This window comes from Lepidochelys kempii, chromosome 14 (assembly GCF_965140265.1).
Source record: "Lepidochelys kempii isolate rLepKem1 chromosome 14, rLepKem1.hap2, whole genome shotgun sequence".
NCBI classification, from domain to species: Eukaryota; Metazoa; Chordata; order Testudines; family Cheloniidae; genus Lepidochelys; species Lepidochelys kempii.
Window position 1 is genome coordinate 25,781,780 of NC_133269.1, and position 24,734 is coordinate 25,806,513.

The 24,734-nt window shown below is 48.5% G+C and overlaps 1 protein-coding gene across 2 annotated transcripts in view; it reads right to left on the bottom strand.

Moving 5' to 3' along the window:
- Positions 1–24,734, bottom strand: part of ELAC2 (elaC ribonuclease Z 2) — a 37,450-nt gene that overhangs the window by 5,046 nt on the left and 7,670 nt on the right. For both annotated transcript variants that reach the window (XM_073310884.1, XM_073310885.1), the window contains exons 6-24: positions 23,918–23,986; positions 23,161–23,316; positions 22,291–22,349; positions 21,444–21,502; positions 21,273–21,345; positions 19,914–20,026; positions 15,614–15,712; positions 15,247–15,385; positions 15,081–15,166; positions 13,170–13,288; positions 12,133–12,229; positions 11,439–11,577; positions 10,220–10,258; positions 9,925–10,034; positions 5,230–5,329; positions 5,026–5,146; positions 4,391–4,469; positions 3,323–3,467; positions 182–1,920 (exon numbers count right to left, since the gene is read on the bottom strand). In XM_073310884.1, coding sequence (XP_073166985.1) covers positions 1,666–1,920; positions 3,323–3,467; positions 4,391–4,469; positions 5,026–5,146; positions 5,230–5,329; positions 9,925–10,034; positions 10,220–10,258; positions 11,439–11,577; positions 12,133–12,229; positions 13,170–13,288; positions 15,081–15,166; positions 15,247–15,385; positions 15,614–15,712; positions 19,914–20,026; positions 21,273–21,345; positions 21,444–21,502; positions 22,291–22,349; positions 23,161–23,316; positions 23,918–23,986 — 2,057 coding nt within the window. In that variant the 3' untranslated portion in view covers positions 182–1,665. The remainder of the gene's footprint in view (positions 1–181; positions 1,921–3,322; positions 3,468–4,390; positions 4,470–5,025; positions 5,147–5,229; positions 5,330–9,924; positions 10,035–10,219; positions 10,259–11,438; positions 11,578–12,132; positions 12,230–13,169; positions 13,289–15,080; positions 15,167–15,246; positions 15,386–15,613; positions 15,713–19,913; positions 20,027–21,272; positions 21,346–21,443; positions 21,503–22,290; positions 22,350–23,160; positions 23,317–23,917; positions 23,987–24,734) is intronic.

Below are 24,734 nucleotides of genomic sequence, written 5' to 3' on the forward strand. Positions count from 1 at the left end.
TGTGAAACTCCTTGCTAGCAGAAGCTGTGAAGACCACAAGCATACATGGTTTTAAAAAATGAGAAGTTCCTGTAGTATAGGTCCATCAGTGGCTATGAGCCAGGACGGGCAGGGATTATGTCCCTAGCCCCTGATTGCCAGAAGCTGGGAGTAGATGACAGAGGATGGATCACTTGATTACCTGTTTTGTTCATTCCCTCTAGGGTACCTGGCATCGGTCGCTGGCAGAAGACCAGATATTGGGCTAGATGGACCTTTCGTCTTGGCTCTCATGTAACGTTTTCCGCCAGAGCTGGTCCTTGCCATGCATGTGCTCAATCTGCCTGTGGCAGTGGTACCACCGCAGCCAGCAGCTCGTTGTGGGGCACTTTGCTGGGTCTCCCAAAACCAGCACAAAGCCCCATTTCCTGTAAAACTCCCAGAGCCAGAGGGCAGCTCTGGGACCTGCACTAATTCCCTTTGAACTAAAGAATCTTTTTTTAAAAATCCAATCTTGATGGAAAATCCTTCATGGCCCTTGGTAAATTGTTCCACGGGTTAGCAAAGGAGTGCTGTTCTGCCAGTAGCACACCCTCCGTTATGTTAGTTCACTTGTGACCCTTCCTTTTCCCCTTATCCAGTACTTGATCAGCTAGATGAACTCAGTCCTTTGGAATCTAACCAGCCATGTGGCCCTCTGACTGAAAAAGCGATGCTGTCCTTTTTAGCACTTCAGTCTCTTCCCCCTGGGGCAGCAGAGAAGAAGCATCCAACTTTGGGATCAGCTCCTTATTTACACTAACAAAATGAGCTGATTGTGGGCAGAGGAAGATTATTTTCCCTGCACTCAAGTGATACAGAGTAATGCTAGAGGGGGCATGAATCCCTACCCATAGCTCAAGCACATGTGAGAATCTGGTCTTTCCTGCAGGGCTATGACAGCAATTTGGGATCAGGGTCATACTCAGCTATTCCCAGTTTGTTTTGTTCAGATCAGCACTATGAAGAGATCACATCTGCAACGATCTGCTAGCAAGCATAATTTATAGAATCAAACTGAGAAAGCCATAGTAATAAAGATGAACACTGAAAAATTACTCGAGATTCCTCTGTTCCAGTGGAGCTCAAGCTCCAAAATAAACTGTTAATCGGGTCCCATTTTATTATGGAATTACCTCATCTTACCCTCTAGGTTCAGACCCTTATTTACATTGTTACATTCCCACAACAGTAAGCAGGGGCTTTCCCAACATACTCTGGGAGATTCCATGGCCCCAAGGGGGTTTTGTGGACCTCATCTTCAGTGATTTCCTGTCATCACAACTGCTGTTACATGCAACAGCTTCCAGTCTAAAACCAAAAATAAATAAAAACACTTGAGAGGGAAGAAAGGCAGCTGGAAGTTGACAGATGGGCTGGTAGCACTGTTGAGAAACATGAACTGCATGTGCGGACGTGGGCCAGAGACCTTGTCACTGCTTATTATATGCTTAGTAACATCAGTACAATGGGCAATCCCACCCATGTAGCAGTTGCAGGCATTGCCAGCCCATCACCACCAGCACCTCAAGCCCTCACTTGGGGGGTCTGCAGAACTCCACACTCCCCAAAGCTTGGAGGGAGCAAGACAAGGAGTGTGCAGCATGGTCAGAGCTACTTTCCTTCACAAGCCATATACCACTCAGCTCAGTTCGCTGTTTTAAGCTTCTTGCTCGGCCCTTCCTGATGGTTCTCTGCATGTTCCCGTTTCTTTGAGGCTGGGGTTGACTTGCTCGCATTGTTCTCGCTGTCTGCCAGCTTCTCTGAAGCTACAATGGCCTCTTTCAAAAGGCGCAGCTCCCGCTTCTCCTTCCGCTCCTCCATTTCCACGATCTCATCGGCAAACAGAGCCTTCAGGGGCTGGATTAGTTTAGGGATTGTTACAAAGTCCCCAAAACACACCTGAAAGGTGATCAGTCACAGATTGACATTCACAGGGAGAAGACATAGCAGAGGAATAGCATTTTGCTCTGTGCCTCTGTTTCCAATTCCACCCTTTGTCTTGTCCATTTACACTGCAAGCTATTTAGACCAGGGACACTCATTATGTCTGTCCAGCACCCAGCCCAGTGGGGTCCAGATTGCAATACAGGGGCAGGGGGTGTTTCCTTTTCTATTTAACTCAGAATCCCCAGAGAAGGCATTATGTAAAAAGATCTCTTCCGTGCACAAGGCAGGGAATATACAATATAAGAGTCAAAGGGCACCAACCCTTCAGCTAGTATTTGTTCAGTTCAATAAGCAAGGAGCAACAAGTTTGTGTTTAGTAGCTTTTTGCCATGTAAAGACACCCAGAAAGAATGCAATGAGGTGAGGGGAAGGGGAGGATGGCACTCAGTACACTGATTATACCTAAGGTAGCAATAATTCTTTGACACGCAGAGGCACTTTGGAGAGGACACAGCGGCCTACAGACAGGCAACGCCCCTCGATTGCACACAGGAGCATATCTAGAACACCGATTTAGAGAGGGCCAATGCTTACAAGGACATCTTTCTGGGAGACAACTTGACCCATTCAGATGTGGTAATTACTATGCAAGTGCTGTGGTGGCAGCAGAAAGTACTGGAAGGGTGGGCAGGAGGAAGGGGTGCAGCTCTCTCAGAAGCCCACGTTAGAGGCACTTTGCTATGCTATTGGAGACCGGAGGGCTCGAATCCCCATTCTGCAGTGGATTAGGTTAGTGCCAAGGGGAATTCAGATCCTAGATGTGTATCCAAGTCAGTCTCTTACTCCTGACAAGGCATGCACCTCGCTCACACAGAGGGAGGGTTCCAGTGTCACCTGGGAGCGGCTGCTCCAACAGTGCCCTACAGGGTTCCCTCTGGACAAACAGCTTTTCAGTTCTTACTGTGCAAGTGGCACAGAAAAGCCCCCTTTTCACACTCCTCCTCTTGGCCTCTGCACCAGTGGAACCAGGCAAGGCGGGCTCCTGGGCACAAAGCTGGCAGCCAGCAAACACTGCAGACATGAACTCCCCTACGTTTGCAGCAATGCCATGAAAGGCCAATAGCTGCAAAACTAGCCTTCTTCAGAAGAGCTCCCTCTGGACACCTCCCCAGCTGTCAAGTTTACCCAAGCATACTGATTGTGGCAACTGAACACTTCACCTCCAGCTGCTAAGCAAACAGTCAACCTCTAGTGGAGATCCCTGTACCCAGGAAAGTGCTGCCAGTGGAACCCACTGTGCCGGGGAAGCTTATTGAAAGCCTACTATCCTGGGTTCAGCAACAGATCTGCGAACGGCCTGATTTTCAGCACAGCCCAGCTCCCTTGAGAGCCTGGCTCCAAGTTCCCAACTTACTCTCATGTGATCAAATGCGATTCCAACCTTGTCCGAGAAATCTGCACTGAAGAGCGGGATCTTGGCATACCGCTGGCTGAAGTGATTGAGCATGATGAATTCTGCATTCATCTTCATCCCAACCCCAATCGCCTGGGATGTCGTGCTGCAAGGGGAGCAGGGAACAAGACTGAACTGTTAGAAGAACTCTGGTGACCGGACAAAGGCCAGACAGCACAGCCCTCTCCATGAGGGGACCGGGAGGCAGCGTTACCAAGTGCTAATGCCCCTAGCCTTTACCCAATACAGGCAAAACATGCCAGCTGGAGCTCAAGTGCATGAGAACTTGAATTGCTCGTTTTATCAGCCAGTGCATGAAGACAGCTTGCTCATCAGCAGATGGGGCATACAGCAAGTGAGTTACACTTGCCCCTCCAGCAACGAGGAGGGGGCAAGCAAGGCTGCAGTGAGCTGGGTGTTCATTTTTTAGAAGAATTCTGGGAGCATGGGGTTTAGTTGCATGCTTGTCACTGGTGGTGCCAGCCTGTCGATCCCATCTTCCTTCCCCCGCCCCCCCCCATCCCATGTACCAGAACCACCACCACCCCCCCAAGAGGCTGTGCTTGGGTCTTGTCTGCATCCACGTAGGGCACAGTGCTCCCCTTCTCACCCCCTTTGAATTGGCAATCACAAGGCACAAACCAGTCCTGAGAGAGACAGCTCAGATGGGTCCCAAAGTGAATTGAAGAGTAAGAAGGGTGCCAAATGATCCAAGTCCTCACCCCAAGGCCAATGGGTAAACAGCTAAGGGTCCCTTCTAGCAGAGCACATTTCTCCAGCTACCCAGCTGTACAGTAACAGCTCCCTATCCTGAGAGGATGCCCCTTGCATCCAGGTTACAGAACCAGTTAGTTCACCATCAATAAGAGGTGGAACTCTCTAACTGGGATCCTCCAGAGCCTGGAGATGTGTGCGCACCCAGGACATCCTGGGAAGCAGAAACCTCCTTCATCACCAGCTACGAGGGCCAAGCCCAGTTCTGTATCTCACTCCTAGGGAGAGAGAACCAGTTTACCAGAAATACTCTACCTGTGCGTCTTCTCTACTGCCTCTTCTTCCAAGCCATCCTCTAACGTTGCTTCATGGATCAGCAAAGTAGTGTCTTTCCCTGCGTAAGACCACATATTCATTCCATCCTTCTGGTAGAACATACCACGTCGGATGGGGGCATTTATCAAGTAGACGTGTACTATGTTTATTAGGGGACAAGTGTGCTTCTCTACCCCCAATATTTCCAGCAGTGAACCCACAAAGAAAGGCATAAAGAATGCATCCCAATGCTTGTCCCCCTGACCAGCATAGCTAGCTATCAGAGGAGTAGCCGTGTTTGCTGCTTTTACAGATCCAGACTAAGAGTCCTGTGGCACCTTATAGACTAAGGGACGTACTGGAGCATAAGCTTTCATGGATGAATACCCACTTCTTCCGATGTAGCTAGTGTCAGTCATAATACTAATAGCACATGGGTCAACATACAGATCTTGTTGTGTTCTTAGATTAGCATAGTCTCTACTCGGAGCCCAAGATCGCTTCCCTGCAGCATTTTGAGATGCCACACCCCAACACTTGCAAGAGCAGATTAGGGAGAGTTTACCGACATCTCTTTCACTCACTAGCACGCTAACGGCGGTTGGCAAAGCGATTACAGTGCGTTTTCAACTCACCCATTTGGACCAAGGCCTCACAGGGCATCGTGTCACCAGAATAGACTATTTTCCAGCCAGATGTGTGTTCCATCGAACAAGCAAAGGCATTTTTACAGTGCCGCACCTCACAAGTCTGGAACTGAACAGGACCGCAAGCGTTATCCACCATAGTTTACCCCTACACTCTTCTCGCTGCCTTCTCCCAGCCGCCAGCCAGCTTACCTCCGCAAAGTCATACTTCTCCAGCAGTGAGCTAATCAGAGCTTTGGCTTTAGGTCCGATGACTTGCGCCCCTTCCACCAGAAACTTGGCAGGAATCATACTGCAGAGGAAAAAGGGAGATGTTTAGGAAGTCAAGGCTACACTGAAAACTGTTCATGTCAGCAGAGCAGCACGTTCCATTTGGGAAACTGCAACCTATTGTAGTACAGCAAGACTTCCCCAGGACATGTCTACTAGGTCTGTGCTAGGGTGTTCATGTTTTATTTTTCCAACTTCAGATGGTTAATCCTCACCAAACCCTGCCCCGAGTCCCAGGGCAGGTGCCTTGCCCAGGAGAACACCTTCCCTCCATGCCCTTGCGCACAGCTCTCCTCCCCCACCCTGCCTCCATAAGCAGGGAAGACTCATCCACCAAATACCCTCTTCCCATCTTCAAATTAATTTCCCTTCCTGGAATCCTTCCTCCCTTGCTCTCACAGTCTCTTGCCTGCGCTGTTGCTTCATACCCATTTGTTTTATGCTCAAGGTCTTGCTGGAGTGCCATGCAAGTTTTCCCATCATCTCATAAATGACTAGTACAATTCAGCAATGACAAGCCACCTCTACCCTTTTCCAACTACAGCATATGGAAACATGCACTGGGGAAAGTCAGAGCATCCTCCGTTGCGTTAGTGGAACTGCCTGCAAAGCACCCTGGATGAGCACCAAAGAGAGCACAGGCCTAGAAGGAGCCTATTCTGAGCAGATCTCAGCAACTTCTAAAGCTATATGGTGCTGGACTGCTTCCCCCCCGCCGACCGTTGGGTCACAAGGCCCTGTAACTCCAAATACACAGTGTCCAGGCCCACAGTGTAACAAGGGGGGAGCCTGGTCGCTGAAAGATCAAGTCTAGCTACTGGTATGCAACTGCAAAACCTAAAGTGATCCTTTGACATAAGGCCTCAGCAGTCATGCCTCCTACAAACAAGCAGGAGCTTTTCCCAAGTGCTCAGCATTGGCCTGACTGCCTCTACTGAAGCGAATGGGAGTTTGGCCATACACCTCATCAAGAGCAGAGGTAGGCCAACACTGGCAGTCTGAAAAGCCCACACAGTAGAACAGAGCAACCCGTCTCCACACAGTGTTGTGAATCATTTTCTGAAGTTGTGTTTACTGTAACTGGAGAACACATCCATGAGGTTAAACCCACAGCAGCTCTGCTGAGGGCTGGGTAGAGCTCCTGGAGTTTTTGAGAGGCCTTACTGGCCTGGTCTGGTGAAGGGGTAGTTCTGACATATTACACAATGCAGCTCAGACCTGCTAACCAATTCTACTAGGGCAGTGGTTTTCAAACTTTTTGGGCTGCATACCCCTTTCCAAATAAGGTAGTCTACTGTGTACCCCCATCTGAGATAGGCAGAAACAGTGTGGGGAGATTGGGGGAATGCAGAGTCATGTACCCCCCCTCCCAGATTTCTGCCTTCCATTAGCAACAGCTTCTAGAGTTTTTCAAACTGTGGGGCGGCCCCCTTGAGTGCATGGAGAAACATTTTGGGGGAGCAGCAACATCGTGCAGCAGGGCTTGGGAACGGAATGTCACCTTCACCCCTCTGAGGTGAGCCATCCAGCCCGTCTGGCGGGGGGGGGGGGGGGGGGGGGAGAAGAAGAAGCCACTCAGCTCAAAAACTTTGAAGACAGTTGCCTGCTATCACTACTTGCTCCCATAAATGCTCCTCTGAGCCTCCCTGGGGGGGGGCATAACCCAAAGCTTGTAAACCTCTGATTTGGAGTTGCACAGCAGAAAGGAAACTTACACCAATACAGTTTGATTGAAGGGAGATTCAATATTGATTAGATTGCCAAGTTTTACTAAATAAAAGGCAGTGTCTGCCATTACAGAATTTTTTCACGTACCCGACGAGGGTCAGTGTATGTGTTTGAAAAACCACTGTACTAGGGTCTGCCTACACAGCAACTAGACACCCGCAGTGGCCTGTGCCAGTGGGGCTCTCTCAGTACTGCGTAGACTTCCGGACTCAGGCTGCAGCCCAAGCTCTGGGGCCCTCCCACCTCGCAGGGTCTCGGAGCCCTGGGAAGTCTACACAGCAATGAACCTGCTCAGCAGCCTGAGCCCTACAGACCCGAGTTGGCTGGCACAGACCAGCCACAGGTGTCTAGCTGCTGTCTCAACATCAGCTCATTGTGGTGCATTTAGGGTGGATTAGAAGTCTGACAATTGGTTGTTTTGCCCATATCATGGGCCAACCATTACCTCCTGTGGGCTGAGGCTTTGGTCTGCCATCAGAGGCAGCTGGGAACAGAACTGTCTAATGGGCACCGGGGAATGCAACAGGATTTTCCTCAGAGAACCCCTGCATTGATGGTTGGTAGGACTTTATGATCGGAGAGTCAACAATCAGTGTCCACTGGGACACCTTACCCCTCAAGGATCACCCCGCTAAGCACGTGACCTATGACAACTCAAAGAGGAGTGCAAGTTCGAGGCCAAAAGCTGCTGGAGTGCAACCAAGTTCCTTTGTGCTTATGCAGTAGCCAAAGAAAAACTGGATTGTTGCCTGCAGAGTCCTGATCTTTTTCAAGAGGTAGGCAGCCTGGCCAGTCCAAGCTGGGTCTGCCAGGTGGCTGATTACAGACCTCACATCCTAAAAAAGCTTCGTCATTACTGTGAGAGTTTGAATTGCAAGGATCTAGACGAGACTCTGCTGTGCATGCTCACACAGAAAGCTCTCAATGCCCAGCTTTCTCAGCTTGGGTTTTGGCCAGTGGCACTCTGAGCTGTTGGACGAATACTGGATACTGGAGCTGTTGGTGGAATTTAGTTCCATTCTCCATGCTTTGGCCCCCCATCCTAGCTAGTTACCACCCATCACAAGGTGTTGACTAGCAGCAGCAGAGGGGGCTGCTCTTAAGCAAATCTATTTCCTTCCTGTCAGAGTTCCCAGAGTAATTTTGGGCAACGGCTCTTCCTCCAAGGAGGAATGCCCCAGAGTTCCATTGGTCCCCCTCCGTATGTATCACACTGTGGAGGAGGGGGGTGGAAGAGAAGAGAGACTGGCGGTTTTGGCACGTAGATGAGAGTCAGTGGCTGAGGCTCGATCCTGACAAAGATGAGGTGACATGACTGTCAGATGACCATCACACGTGCCATCATCAGCCATGCCTTTGTCAGCTTGAGATTAGACACAGCAATGGCCTGTATCTGTGGGACACCTAAAAATCCCCTGGGGAGCAGATACATGACATGGCAGCTCACTGCTGGGAGCACACTATGCCAATGCTCCAGAACCTGCCTCTGCCTCTCTCAAAACGGAGGCCCCATTTTTACAAGATAACCTGTCACCAGTCCTTCAAGTACCCAGTGAACCTGCCCTAGGCCCTTGGGGGCTGCTTTCTACCTCTTCCCTCAGGATTTAGTGGGCAGAGTTGGGTGATTATAGCCCAAGAGTACACACCTAAAAGGAAGGGACTATCATCCAGAACCAGTAACAACTAGCAGGTTAGCCCATTAAGGCAACAGGAGATTGGGTAAGTGGGATCGAGGCAAGGAAGGGGGTGGGGGCTAACCAGCAGATACTGACTAGGAATTGGCTAGTCAACTGTTAATGCTGACAACCCCTGGGTGAGTCCTGGTTGGGTTGTTCATGGTCATGCTGACCCTTTTACACCCCTAAGTAGGGGAGAGCAGAATCCCTAAAGGAACTGAAATCTTCACTTGTCTGGAGTCGTGGGTCAGAAGCCAGCCTGCCCACTCAGGCTCTGACACAGGAAATGGCTACACTGCAGCTGGGAATTGAACACCCCATCTCGGGTAGACATACAAGCTCTAGCTTTGAACAAGCCAGTGTGCCAAAAATAGCGGCATGGCTGTAAGGATGAGCCACCCAAGCACAATCTGGTCCATGATCCTAGGTATGTACATGGGTGGCTAGCCTGAGCCGCTGTGACCACAATGCTATTTTTAGCAAGTTAGCTGGATCAGAGCTGGTTTGTGTTTTCATGTGGTCAGGGGAGCATGCTCCCCAGCTGCAGCCTAAATGTACCCAAAGTGTCAGGGATGGGCTGCCTAACCCAGCAGCAAGAACCTCTCCCCCTTTGGCCTTGGGATTCCTGGCCTCAGGGCTGGTGACAGAGCTGGCAATGAGGGGCTGGGGAACAAACGTTACCCTATGGGGCAAGGTCAGTGCTCTCCTGCCCCCAGCTGCTGCAGTGATTAGTGGCTAATGCCTGGCTTCCAGGCATGTGCCCTTGGAATACAATCACCTGACCCTACACACAGAGTCCCAAGGGAAGACAAAGGAGAAACCAGAACCTCCAAGTACTCTACAGTCTGCCACAAGGCCTGTGATTTGGAGCTATACTCCAGCCCCAACAGTGCAGGCTGCAAACCCCACCTGTGCGCTCAGGCTCCAGGGGAGGAAGGAGCAAAAAGTCAGTGTCTGAAGTGGGGTATTGGAGATCAGCCCTTTTAGCTAGTTAGTTTTTGCAGTGAGGTGACATTTTGCTGCTAAGCTTCTCTGACCAGCTGCATTTAAGTGCTCGTCAATTGCAGAGATCAATCGAAATACAGCAGACAGGGCCTGTACGGCATGCCGCACGGCCAAGGCAGCGGTTTGCCCTGGCCCATGAACGACAAGGACACAGGGAGAGTATTTCCCACTAATTCAACTACCTGCGACTAGCCAGGGAGGCACTCACTTGACATGACCAAGAATCTCTTGGCAGTTGTTGTGATACTGGTGTAGCCACGCCATGATCTGCGTGGGCGCTATCAGCAGCAGCGGGCTTGGTGGCTGACCAAGGGATGCCTGAAAGCAGAACAGGCAAGGAAGAGTCAGTACCGGGGGGTGCTTCAGAAATTTACACAAGGCAGAACATAGTCTAGGGAGAGGCAGGTGTTGCTCCGTCGATATCAATGGAACCACATCCACTGGCACCAGGGGTAACCTTGGCCCTAAGGTTTAAATGGCAGTGAAACAGCTGTGGTACTTACGAACGCTCGCCGTCTCTCCAGCAGAATGTTCAACAAGCCCTAGAAGAGAGAATATGGAAGAACCATTGTCAGCCAGTTACTGTGTAATAAACCCACATCAGGGAAGCAGGGCTGCGCTAACAGAGCCGATTTCACAGCCATTCCACCAGCTCAGTGAAGTGTGGGGCACCGCTTGAGGGACAAACTAGAGGAAGGTCACGTGTAAATTGGAGCATTGCTCCTAGCCCTCCCCACCAATGCTGCCTCTGCCCAGATGACCTTTGCCCCCCAGAGCAGCTGAGAGGAGGCAATCCTGTAGCCCAATCCCTCATAAATCTGTGTCCTAAAACCTCATGTCTGAAAGCTACAACCCTTATAAAGACTGGGGGGGTGGGAGGGGGAGGGTTGCACGGGGAGGAGAAAAGGAGAAACTCTGCAGCTGAGGCAAAGTCAGCCAGAAAGGAGAAAACCCTAACCTCCTTTCTGAGTTCTGCGCCACAGCTGTGTTAGCGAGCAGCAAAGAACACTCTGATCTAACGCCCACTGGTTCTGAAGAGCTAGTGACAAACCACTAAAGTACTTGATATTAGACCTTACCCCAATTCTGCCAAGGATGTAGCTGCCCCTTTTCCCCACAACCCTTGAAGAAAGGGAAGCCCTTCTGTAAAGTGCAAGCTATCGGGCATGAAATGCAGCCTGCCTGGATCAAGCCAGCATGAAACAGGGAGCCTGCTAGTTTGCTGAAGCTTCTTGTGAAAGCACATTCCAAGCAGTGAAGAGTGCTGAATTTATACCCCTGGGAGGTCGAGAGCCCCCAGAAACCGCTACTGCAAAAATCCAATTCATTCACCCAGCCCCAGAAACATGCCTGAACCCAGACTTGCAGGGACCAGCGCTAGGAAGAAACAGGATTAATAGCTGAGCAGAATTCAGCAAGGTTTGGGGATTCCACAGTGGGAAGAACAGCTTATGAGATACAGCTGGGAGGCTAGAACCAGTATTAATTCCAGGAATATCTAAAAACAGGAGCAACAGAATCACATGCAGCAGAGCAGGGCAGGATGTTTGATGGAGACACTGGAATGGTTACAGAGTTAAAACAGGAGTGAAACACTCACAGGAGAAAATGAACAGTATACGGCAGAACTTTCTGTGACAAGAGCCACCACTGAAGTGGATACAACCCACACCCAGCTGGGAACTCACCTTCTCTAACTCAGTCCCCCCCAGCGATACTCACTGTGTGATGATCGGCATGGATGTGAGACAAAAACACGGCTGCTGTGTTGCACAGGATTTTGTCCACCTGGTCCCCGTAGTGGCGACAGAGCTGGCCAAACGTTCCCTCCCCACAGTCCAGGAGCAGTGACTGGGTAGGGCTGGCAAGAGGAAAGAGCAGGTGTATTGCTGGCAGTAACCGGAATGGATGACAACAGATGAACGCTGCCCAGCACACCAGCTCAGAGTGTGATCTGGGAAGGCAGCAGTTGGGGGTGAAAGGCAGCAACCAGCATTTCTGCCACTAGTGCTGTCTCTCCGTAGAAAGGACATGGAGGGGCCAACTCTGAAAGTTCAGTCTCCACAGCAGCTTCAGCTCTTGTTCTCTGACCTGATGCCGACAGGAATGGGGACGCCTGATGCCAAGCAGAGTGGCTGTCTGAACACGCCCTGCAAAGGCAGTCACAAGACCACATGTGGGAAGCACTTTTCCCTTCTACAATGAGAACCTTGGAGTACCGTTTGAACTAGTGACCAAGGTTCAAACACTCCCAGGCCCATTCCCAATCCCTTCATTGCCTGCCTGGTTAATAGGTCCATGAACACCAAGTGAGGCACACCTCCAGTATGCTGGCACATCTGTATAGCCACCCACACAACACCCCCCCTGCAACTCCACATGTACTGGAAGGGAAAGGTAAAGAGCTAGTATTTACCTGCTGTTTATCAGGGTGGAGCTGACATTCCGGATTTTCATTGGAATTGCAGAGCCTGTTCCTAGGAAGACTATTTCCGGGTAATGCTCAGTTTTACCTAGAGAAAATATGTAACATGCTTTGCATGAATGCTGGCAAGAGCCTGCTGCATTATAGTATGTTTAGCTCCCAGCCAGATTAGAAGTTCAATATTGAAGCATAAGATTTCCAGATCCTGCCTCAGGCTAGCCAGCTCATCCAACTGGGTTTTGACCCCCAGCCTCCAAGCTCCCCACAGCATCAATACTAATGGGATGGGGAAAAGATACAAAATCCTCTGTGAAATGATAGCAGGACACCTTGCTGCATGTCCACCCAGAATGGAGGCAGATGAGTCAGGACTGGGCTTGGTAGTGACTGACACACACGGCTATCCAATGAGAAGGGACATGGCCCTCTTGGCAGGATAGCAGACAGGCAGTGCTGGCTTTTCCTGCAGTCATGGTTTAGATGTTGTTTCACTGCCCGTGTCACACAGTGACATCAGTGCATAGCCAGATGACCAGATTTGGGCTCCAGAGGGAGCCAGCTGTGGATTAGATGCTGCTCCTCCCATACTTCACTATATGGCCAGCATTTTAGAAGAACGCTGCCCATTTGGGATCGCAATTTTAAAAGCCCAAAGCAACTAGTGTTGAGCAGAGCACTGCAGTAGAATGCAATGCTGGGTTTTTGTTGGTGATTAAACCCTCCCCGTGCAGTGCTGGAGCCCCAAACCCAGCACCCTCAAGAGCCAAGAATGCAAACTGGCTTGTGCCATGTTGAGTGACAAAGAACATGTGGGAACAAGCCCATCCTGTGCTATGCTGGGCACTTGAACCCAGCATATTGTTAGGGTTGCTTCATTAGCTTGCAGGGTGATGGGAATATTTCACCGAACAGCATCCCCTTAGAACGCAAGTCCCCAGTTTGTTTCTACCCAACAATTCAACCCACCTCCCCAGTCAAGCCAGACTTATCTACTACTCCAATCAAAGGGCCCTGCACACTCTCCTCACCTGACTTGACCGGTCCAGCCTGCAGGCTCTCTCTGCACTCCTTCACACAGTCCTGGAAGCCAGGGAGCTCCAGGGCTTCAGCCACAAATTCACTGGAATTGCAGACAGCAACCACATCCCTGAAAGGATCCACAGGCCACAGATCAGGATGTGGCTGGGTTGGGAGGGGGGCAACTGAAAACAGTTTAATTTATGGGGCAAAGTGTCAAATTACTGCTTAGATACTAGCCTACTTTGAAAGTTTCCTTAACAGTCCCCAGAGGTGCCTGCTTTAAAACTACAATCCACCAGGATTGCCCGCAGACTGCAGGAGGTGCATGGGCTCTTGGAAATGGGCAACTAACTCCAGCAAGAGGGAATCATTGCATGACCTCAGGATTTGAGGGCTACATTGTGCAGGACTTGCTGGGACCCAGTGCACTGTTCAGGGGCAGGGTACAGCACCTGTGCCGGAAACTTCACTCACCCATGCTAGTTTCAGAGCCCACCTTCTTGCATGTATAGGAATATCCTGACAAGGTTTCAGGACAGCTATCGCATGCAGGTAGAGTGAAGCCTAAATGTTTAAACAGAATCCATTCCCCTTCCTCCCAACTGAATTTGGGACTTCCTTCTTCCTCTGACGCCATCAGCCAACAGTTGGAGACAGGACACTGGACAGGGAGGACCAGTGATACAGAGACCTTTCTTCCACAGCTGGCTGGCTGGGTCTTGCTCACACACTCAGGGTCATAATGTGGGGTTTGGAAGGAATTCTGTCCCCACACCTTGCCAGACTGGCAGGTACTATAGCATGTTTTGTTTTCCCTGCTGCAGCATGGGGCATTTCACCTGCTGGAATCATCTGGGTATGTCTCCCCTGCAACAGCAAGGAACTGATTAGAGGTCTTGGGCATTGGTACCCCCAGGCCTCTCCTGTTCTCAGCCTGGGGCACACCACCGTTTAGTATCTGGAGGACAAATGTTTTAGTCTAACCCAAGCCATGGGATTTGATACAGGGGTAACAGTGTAATGTAATGGCCTCTGATATACAGGTCAGACTAGATCAGTGGTTCTCAGCCAGGGTATGTGTGCCCTCGGGACACGCAGAGGTCTTCTGGGGGTACAATCAACTCATCTAGGTATTTGCCTAGTTTTACAACAGGCTACATAAAAAGCACTAGCTAAGTCAGTAAACTAAAATTTCATACAGACAATGGGCTTGTTTATCCTGCTCTATACACTGAAATGTAAGTGAGATATTTCTATTCCAGTTGGCTTATTTTATAGTTCTAGGGTAAAAATGATAGAGCAAGCAATTTTTCAGCAAGTGTGCTCTGACACTTGTATTTTTGGGTCCGATTTTGTAAGTAAGTAGTTTTTAAAGTGAGGTGAGCCATGGGCTATGCAAGACAAAATCAGACTCATGAAGAGGTACGGTAGTCTGGAAACACTGAGAACCATTGGATTAGATCTAAGGATTCCTTCTTGCCTTAAAACTATGAAATCCCTAGGACAGAAGACATACATTTAGGCATCCACTTGAACATTACACCTACAGGTCCAGTCAAACATAGAGTCGAAGTGCTCTGGAGCACACAGTCTTAGTAGAGACTTGTGTAGCATTCAGAAAATGGGGCCTTGGATTTCTTTGGGGACCCCACAATGCAACCCCCCTTCACATCCAAACACACCCACCCCACAATGAGCTGTTGAAAGTTTCTCCAGGGGTCTGGTCCTGCACAGACTGGCCCAGAACCAGAGTGCAAAAGTGACTTCAAGCCACCTTTGCTTCACCACCATTTAGATGCTGAATGCTCCTTGGTCTCAGCTCATCATCTGATCTTCTAAAATGACTTCTGCTCCCATGCAGATGCCTGTGGCAGGAGACCAGATCTCTCTTCAGTTTATATATTACCAAGGGTACCAACCTCTGCCACTGCGGTTTCGGTCTCAGCTGGTATCTCAGGAGGCACTCTCCCCGCACAACAGGCACGCTAAAAGTGGCCTCTTCTTCCTGGAGAGGAGACAGGAGCAACCTGTAAGCATGCACGAGATTGCCTCTGCAGACACCTGCAGACAGGCGCAGCCTCTTACCCGACTCTGGTAGCTAGTTAACAGTGGGAAGATTTCTGAGTGAATGAGGTTCAGCTGGGTTTGGATCTTGTGGCTGCGGAGATAGTGCACAGTGTTTGCATTTTCATTAAGTATCAAGTGTTCAGTTGTGCGTCCAAACCTGGAGAAAGAAAAAGGAATAGTAAGATGTGTTCAGATATAAAACTACTTCAGCTCCAACCCACTGCTGGGCACCCAATGCCATTAACTAACCAACCACTGTTCTCTGAACTGACCACACATGCCCTGACCCATGGCTGTTATTAGCCAGTCTGGGATCACGGAGTTTGTGGGTTAGGCTTCCTTCAAGGTTATTTTAAGTCAACGTAATTAAATAAAAGCAATGTACCTTTCCAGCCACTGTTTGTACCGGCTGTCTCGAAGCACTGACTCTGGGGTGATGTGAATAACCAAGGCCACGTGACCCTCAGCCTTCCCTTCTTGGTACCTACAATAGACATTTAAGATCAAAGATGACAACAATGCTTGGCTCCTATTACCCAGAGATCTCACCTCTTCACCTAAGAGGACAAGGCTGCTCTCCAGAATCTATTTACTATCAAGGACTCCATAGAGCAGAGACTATTTCCTCCAGGAAGGAAGCCCAGCAGAGAGAGGTTAAAGCTCAGATCTGAGAGTCAAGGAGTTCTGGATTCTACTCCACACTCGCCAAGATCCACAGTGGCCTTGGGCCTCTGATCCTACTGCCTCCATCTATACGAGGGGGACAATTGCTCACAAGCAAGAGGGAGACCAAGGACAGGGTAGGCCCATTACTCAGTGAGTGAGGGAAGACAACAGAAAATGTGGAAATAGGGGAAGTGCTAAACAACTGTCTCAGTTTTCACCAAAAAGTTTAGTCGCAGTTGGACATCTAACACCGTGAATGCCAGTAAAAATGAGGTAGGATAAGAGGCATTTAGGATAAGGAAAGAACAAGTTAAAAATGACCCAGGCAAGTTAGATGTCTTCCAGTTACCAGGTCCTGATGAAATATATCCTAGAATACTCAAGGAGCTGACTGAGCAGATATCTGAGCCATTAGCGATTATCTTTGAAAAAAGTCATGGAAGATGGGTGAGGTTCCACAGGATAGGAAAAGGGCAAATATAGTGCCAATCTATTAAAAAAAAAAAAAAAAAAAAAAAAAGTAAGGACAACCTAGGGAATTACGGACCAGTCAGCCTAACTTTGGTACCTGGAAAGAATGGAGCAAATAATCAATTTGCAAACACCTAGAAGATAATAAGGTGATGAAGTAACAGTCAGCATGGATTTGTTAAGAACAAACTGTGTCAAACCAACCAGATAGCTTTCTCTGACAGGGTAACAAGCCTTGTAGCTGGTGGGGGGTAAGCGGTAGATGTGGCATATCTTGACTTCAGTAAGGTTTTTGATACTGCCTCGCATGACCTTGTCATAAACAGTTAGGAAAATACAACCTAGGTGGAGCTACTATTAGCTGAGTGCATAACTACACTCTGGGTATGGCTTTCCAATTAGTTATCTGTGGTTCACAGTCCAGGTGGAAGGGCATATCAAGTGGGGTCCTGCAGGGATCAGTTCAGGGCCATTGTCAGCCTCTGTTTGCCAGAAGCTGGGAATGGGTGACAGGGGATGGATCACTTGATTACCTGTTCTGTTCATTCCCTCTGAAGCACCTGAAGACAGGATACTGGGCTAGACCGACCTTTGGTCTGACCCAGCATGGCCATTCTTATGTTCTTAAATGATTTAGAAAATTACATAGAGAGTACACTTAAAAAAAAAAAAAATAGCGGACAATACCAGGACCGGTTGCAAGTGCTTTGTAGGCTAGGATTAAAATTCAAAATGATCTGGACAAACTGGAGAAATGGTCTGAAGTAAATAGAAAGACATTCAATAAGGACAAATGCAAAGTACTCCACCTAGGAAGGAGCAATCAGTTGCACACGTACAAAATGGGAAATTACTGCCTAGGAAGGACTAATCTAGAAAGGGATCTGCAGGGGTCACAGAGGATCACAAGCAAAAAAGCAAATGTTCTGGGATGTATTAGCAGGAATGTTTTAAGCAAGACACTAGAGGTAATTCTTCCGCCCTACTCCATGCTGATTAGGCCTTAACTGGAGTACTGTGTCCAGTTCTAGGCACCACCTTTCAGAAAAGGTGAACTGGAGAATATCCAGAGAAGAGCAACAAAAATGATTAAAGGTCTCGAAAACATGACCTGTGAGGGAAGATAGCCAATTTTTCTCAATCTTTAGTCTGGAAAAGAGAAGACCATAACAGTTTTCAAGTACAGAAAAGGAAGAGGGAATAAAATGGTTCTCCTTAGCCTCTGAAGATAGAAGCCGCAATGGGCTTAAACTGCAGCAAGGGTGGTTTAGGTTGAACATTAGGAAAAAACTTCCTTTCAGAGTGGTCACGCACTGGAATAAATTGCCTATTGAGGTTGTGGAATCTGCATCATTTGAGATTTTCAACAGCAGGTTAGACAAAAACCTATCAGGGATGATCCAGAGCAGGTGTTCTCCACCTTTTTCTTGCTGATGCCCCCCTCAACATGCTATTAAAATGCCAGGGCTCAGGGAAGGCAGGGAACTCGGGGCTCAGGGCCGGGGGGGGACACACACCTTGGGGATAGGAATAGTTTTACTTCTATTGGGGGGGAGGGGGGGAAGGGCAGTGCAAGGACTGGCGGGGCTTGAGCCAGCTCCACACAGCAAGCACCACCTCCACCCCCACAACTCACTCAGGCCCCCCAGCCTGGCTGGGCTATGGTGGGGACACAACCATAAAATAAAACTCAAAGCGGGGATCCAGTTCAAAAAGTTTGAAAACCACTCAGGGTGCAGGGAGGGGGTACCTAGGGCCTGTGTACAGGCTGGGGGCTCCTGCTTCAGCTCCTTCCTCCCCCTGGCTTGGGAGGTTTTCCAGCTTCAGCCCTGCGCTTCACTCCTGGCTTGGGGGGCGGGGGGGGAGAGAAGAAGAAGAGATGGGACACAACAGCCCCTCACACCGCTCTCAGCTTCCGCGCTGGGGCTCGGGGAACTATGTTTCAGCTACAGGGCTCCAAGTCCCCTGAAAGGGCTTGCAGAACCCCAAGGGGCCGCAGACCTCCAGTTGAGAACCGCTGGTCTAGATAATACTTAGTCCTGCCATGAGTGCAGGGGCCTAGACTAGATGACCTCTTGAGGTCCCTTCCAGCTCTACAATTCTATCTCTGCCAAGTGGGTGTGACATTAACAGCCAGTGTTCAGTCAGTTGCACTGTGGGGAGGATGCAGAAACTAAGTAATTTGCATTTTGGCAGATAACCCCAGCAGGGAAAGATTCCATGTTGCCTACCCCTCAGCTGGAAACCAACTTATCTTGAGGTATTCTTCAAAAGAATCCATTTCAAAGATTCAGTGGACTACAGAAGAGAAGGGTACAGAACCCCAAGTTATCAGTCTTTCACCTAAGACAAAGGTACCAATCCTTTGACTTTGGAGGATAAATCCAAAAGGAGCTTGGTCAGAGATACTGACAGAAACTTGCTGAGGGGATTTTACCTTGAACCCAGTCTAGTCTGTTAGATTTTAGTGCCCAGAAAGTGTCTGTCTCTCTCGTAACCATTTCGAACTTTAATCCTTATGCTCAGTTCAAGTCTCTCTGGAATTTAATAAACTTAATTTAAACCAATCCAGTACTGTGTTTGAACTGAACAGTTTGGGGACTCCAGTTACAGCAACAAACTGCTGGATACAGACTCTTTAAAGGAGCAACAAACCTTAACCTCCCTCTTATTGTTCCAGGACAGGGCTGGACATTTCAGAACAGGTTTTTGGGGAAATGCGGGGCTGAGGAGAGCGTGGAGTCACCTTACCAGTTTTTAACCAAGGCTGGTGGAGACCAATAGGAGTCTGATGTTTCAAGTACACTCCTGGATCCAAAGTGTTGGGCCAGGACTGCTCAGTACGTAGAGCAAGTGCATGCTTGTTGCTGACTGTGGGCATCCCAGACAGACATCTACAGCAGCGAAGCATGAAGGCACCGAAGAGTTACAGGGTAAGAGATAATTTCCACATTCTGGGGTGAGATCCAGACTGAACAGTAGGTAAGCTCACTGTATGCAAAGACCTTTGAAATCTCAGCTACTTAGATGCAAGAACTCACTAAAAGGTGCGTATCATGCAGTCCAGTCACGTGACTATTTAAAACTAAGATAGCGTGAACCTCATGAAATATAGTAACTTACTAAGTGCACCAGAGAGAAATACTTTCCCCTCCCACCCCCAGAAAGCCCCTCTCCCAAGTAAGATGGGCCTTGCAAGGTGCCCTGAAGATAACTTCCAGGCCCTGGGGAAATGAGTTCTAAAGTCAAGCACCCTGCACAGAAAACACCCTGTCACAGCCCTGCCTCTCATACTTCAACTTCTGTGCCTCTGCTGATCTTTGTTGGTGGCTCTATATCTCGGTGCGCTATCTGCAGGTTTCCTAACCAGGCTATTCAGGGTGACTTTGCTGTCACTGGCATTAGCCCACGAAGCATGTCAGATTCCATTTGTAACCAGGCTAACAGGAGATTTTCAGTTTCATAAAAAAGTGCTCAAACCTGATACGCTTCCCCCACCAACCCTGTATTCCAGGGAACACCCTTCCCTCCCTCCACCTCCACTATACCTGCGGAACATGTCATTTTCACAGACTGCATCCACAAAGCCTTCATGAGGACATTCCACTACAATGAACACAGGGCCTGGATCAGGAGGAGTACAGACCTCTTCGGGCAGGATCTGCAACGAGGCACACAAGGGTTACACCCTGGTCAGTCTATGGTACATGCTGTCCGAACATGCCTGGGTATGCAGCTCCCTTTTGGCAACATAACCAACAGCACATGCCGCTCAGTCACCAGCCTCACTTCATTCCTCTTCCACAGCCAGCTAGGGACCTCACAGAACTTGCTCGCTCATCAGCTGGGCGCCAGGGTGCTTTGCTCAATGGTCAGCGAGTCCAAGGACTCATGCTCCAGTTACCGTTCTGGCCCTGGAACCATTTTCTCTCCTCCTCTCTCATTGATTTTGCTGGGTCACATTGCCCAATGGATCCCTCACAAGGAGGCAAGACAAAGCAAGAAGCGTCTCAGCTGCACCTGAGGGAAATTCAGCTTTCCCTCTGTGCACTGGGGCGTGCCCCTGTGAGCTACTTTGGGAAGCAGGGCCAGTTGTTGCTCACTCATATCTCCTGGGTGGGGGGGTGGGCAGTGATTTTGTTTATGGATCCACCAGAAACACCCACAGTTAGGGTCTCTCCCCCTCACCAGCCACTGGCCTTGGAGATTATCCATCTTAATCTATCCCCAAACAGAGCCTTTTAACCACTGTGAGGGAGGGGGTTAGGAGGGGGGTGTCACAGGATGATGAACAAGTGTAATCAGTGAGAGGGACCCCTGTTTATAGTGGGTCAGATGTAGGCATGCTCTGGGTTTGAAAGTATAAGCACCTCTACTGCCTGAACTAATGGACCAGCTTCATTAGCTCACAGGCTGTGGCAGACTCAAATTGCTATAACTGGACCAGCCACTGAGGCAGAGGAACAAACCACCACACTGTTGGCATGGGATACATGTCATTTCCGTGTGTATCGCCAACCCTTCTCCCATGATGGCAGATACTGTCCCATCTGCAGTGACAGGGACCCTGGGACAACCTGTTACTGAGGGAATGAGCCTGGGAAAGCTTGAAACTGAAACAAGCTGCCAAGGAAGGCTATTGAATCTGAACAAACATGCAAGGCTTGTACTTGCCACTAAGAGGTATGGTTCAGGGACAGTTCAACCAATCCTACCATGAAACAGGAGAGCTGAGAGGACTAGACTGGTTACAGCTGCAGTCCGTTCTGACCCAAAAAAGGGGATGATTGTGGTTGGTGTATGAGTGGCATTTAGTTACAACAACGTTCTGGGAGAGATGGTCCCATAAGGAACACTGGTTACAAACCCAGCCTGCAACACAGCTGGGATAGCCTAGAGCGTCATACCTCTCTGCCTTCAAACGTGACACTCTTTCCATCTTTGACCGCCGCAATGATGGGGCCAATGGCTGCTGTCCCACTAAGAATGAGAACACAAAGACAGTATTAGATTGACAGCTTCCATACGACCAGGATCCTCCCACCACCCAAGCACACAGGCAGGGCTCTCATACTTACACTGGCAGGCCCAGCTCCTTCGCTTTGGCCACCAAGAAGTTTCCCTTCTTCGGGTGAAGCTGAAAATAATTTAAAAGAAAGAAGTGTTTCTCAAAGGTCCCATGGAACGAGTTACCAACTCTTTACAATGTTTAAACATGGATGGAAAAAGGGGAGGGGCAAAGATGGGGTTCATGCCCTTACTGGCTCTGAAATGAGCCATGAAGAGAGCCTGTGGGAGAGATTTTTCCTCAGGAATTTATTTTATTTATTTATTTTAAGTCTCAGGCACATCAAGTCCTCTCTGTCCTGCTTCTGTGGCTGATCTGCCCAGAGGTATGGCTCTGGAGCTCCAACCCATACAGGTAGAGAGTAAGTTTTTCTTTTGAGTGTTCAGCAGCTGACTTACAGAAGTGTTACTTTGGGTAGCTCTTTATTTTTGTATTTTAAACAGCAACTAAAAGTCTTCCTACTCAAAATGAGCTTTCACTGCCGTTATTCGTCCAGTCTCAACCTCGCTAGTTCTCCAGTCACCCATAGAGTCTTCTAGGAAGAGCAAGGTCAACAAGACCTGAATTTGTAGGGTAACAGACAAGCAGAAATAAAAATCTTTCTAGCCTTGATGAATCAGCAAATTAAAAAAAGCTTCTCCTTTTGTGGGTCACTTCTAAGTGTGAAGCACCAGATGGCATTCCAACCCCTCCGATTCTCAATCACTAGATTTGAGTGCAGTGTTACTGGATACAAAGGTTGGCATAGAATAACTATCCAAAAAACCCTACCCTGCTAGGTGGTGGTATTTGTAATTAAACTGGTCTAGATTAAAAAAAAAAAAGTAGGAACTCCTATTCCATATGACATTTCTTACTTTGCAGATGAAAGCCACCAACAGGGTTGGGTCTCTGCTGCCAACTCTCCTGTTGCCATCTTTAAAGAAAAAAGAAGGGAAAGTTACACAGGATGATGTAGTTTCAGCATCTTTTTCCTTACACAAAAGGTGCCAACTTCTTACAGTGTCCCATCCCTTCCAGTGAGTTCATACACAAGGGCCATAAAGCAGGCTAGGATTTAGTCATAAGTATTTTTAGTAGAACTCATGGACAAGTCATGGGTAATAAGCTAAAAATCATGGCCCATGACCTATACTATAAATACCTGACTAAATCTTAGCTGCCCGAGCAGTGGCTGGATTGCGGGACTGCTTAAGCACCACACTGGCCACTGCAGAAACCATGGAGGTCACAGAAAGTTATAGAATCCATGACTTCCGTGACCTCTGTGATAGATACAAAGTCTTAGGCATAAGTGACCATTATGATCATTAAGTCTAACCTGTTGTATAGTACAGCCCAAAGAATTCCAACCCAAGGATTCCTCCCTCAAACCAAAAACATCTGAAAGACGCCCAGTCTTGATTTCACAACTTGAGGGGGGACAGAGAATCCACCTGGTACCAAGGTAAGTTGTTCCAATAATTAATTGCTATCAGTGTTAAAAAAAAAATCTGCATCTCATTTCTAGTTTGAATTCGTCTAGCTTCGGCATCCAACCACTGGATCTTGTTTTGCCTCATGTTCTCCATCTGCTCAAATTACCCCCAAGCAATATTTCAGCAGAGAGGACCAGCACTTTCTGATCTGCACCAAGAATATTTGTGTAGGAGAGAAATTACACCAACATTTCAGAGTTTTTGTTCCAATTACAAGTTGAAGTACAAGAAAATACAAAGTTCCTGCACCTGTTTTCTTCAGGGCTTCTCTATTCTCGACGCCCTTCGGACACTGCTGCTCAGCAGCGGGAGATCCAGGCTCTGGGGCACATTTGGGGCTGACTCCACCTTGGACTGACCTTTCAGGACTCTGATGCAGCCTGTGCTCACTGGCTAAATGCCTTCCTGTTCCAAACCCAAGGGAAAAAAAAACAGGCTTGCTCAGGAGGCAGGAGTGAGAAAACACAAATGGAGCCTTACTCAGAAAGTTTCTTCAAAATCCCCTGAGCAGTTTAAAAAGGGACAAGAGAGCCCCTGCTTCCTTGTTTCTGCATATTGCACTTCACTCATTTCAAGAGCCTTCCTCAGCAGATTCTCCAAAAGCAACAAAACCTTATCAAACTCAAGCATGTGCTCTCAGTACAGCTGCTCGTACGAGCATACCTAACATGGAAAGCCCGTTAAGTATGAATCACAGTAACTTCCCATTTCTCTTCCATGGACTATCATCTGAAGGAAAATACCAGAGTTCTTAGAGGAGGCAGCACCCTTTTATCCTAAGGTCTGGCACCGGCTCAGGTTTCTTTGAAAGCTACATTCTCACCAAAGGAGAAGTAACCTAACACAACCCTGTAGTTATTACGTCTCAGGTTTACAAACAGTAACCAGATACCAAAACCAGTTCAAGGAAGTCCTTACTGCAACAAGTAACCCTGCTCCTCCCTCTCCAGCTGCAGCTCCAGATACTCTTTGCTTCCTACTATTCCAGTCAGACGGCTGTACTCACCCACAAGAGGTACTTGATAGACTGTCATCGTCTCATCCTTATACTCGGGCTCTGTATGGGGCCGCACAGCTAGCAACAAGATAGTTAAAACATTAGACATCAGAGTGGCTATGAACCAGTTACTACAAACAGATGCCCCAGACTCCAGGAACGTTGACAAAGCACCCTGGAAATTAGAGACATGTTTTAACATACATTCAGGAGCATGCATCTCACAGAAGCTAATCAGGCAGTTTCCTCAGGCCAGCTGCTGAAACTCTCCACTACTGCAAGGACAAATATACATGATTTCAAGAGAAAGCAATTATACTCGCAACTGCTCTAAGTGGCAGAGATTAAAACAATTCATCACTGCACATCCCTGAACAGACTAGGGTTTCTGTGGCCTCAGGTTTGTTTGTTTTTTTAAAAAACAAAAGTTTCCATTCTGCCTTTCTACAATCCCAAGATGGTGCTTAAAGCAGGGACAGCCCTAAGTCTGGCTCTGTAGATAGCAGAGGTATTATATATTTATGAATCGCTACTTAAACTCTGAAGAATAAAACAAACACTCACATAATTGCAAACTGTTTTCAGTATGATGTCAATAGATGGCAAATGCTGCACTGCAGCACCAAAAAGATTTATTATAATCAGATGACATCTTATTTACCTTGAATAGTACATTAGGAAGTTGTATCAGAGTTTGTAACACATGTAATGAATTAACAGCAATGGGATCAGGAGTGGATCTGTCACAAGTCTGTATCCAAAGCAATAGTGGAAATCTGTATTACATCCCCCCCGGGGCAGGGAAGTGCAAGAAACCTGCTCAGTA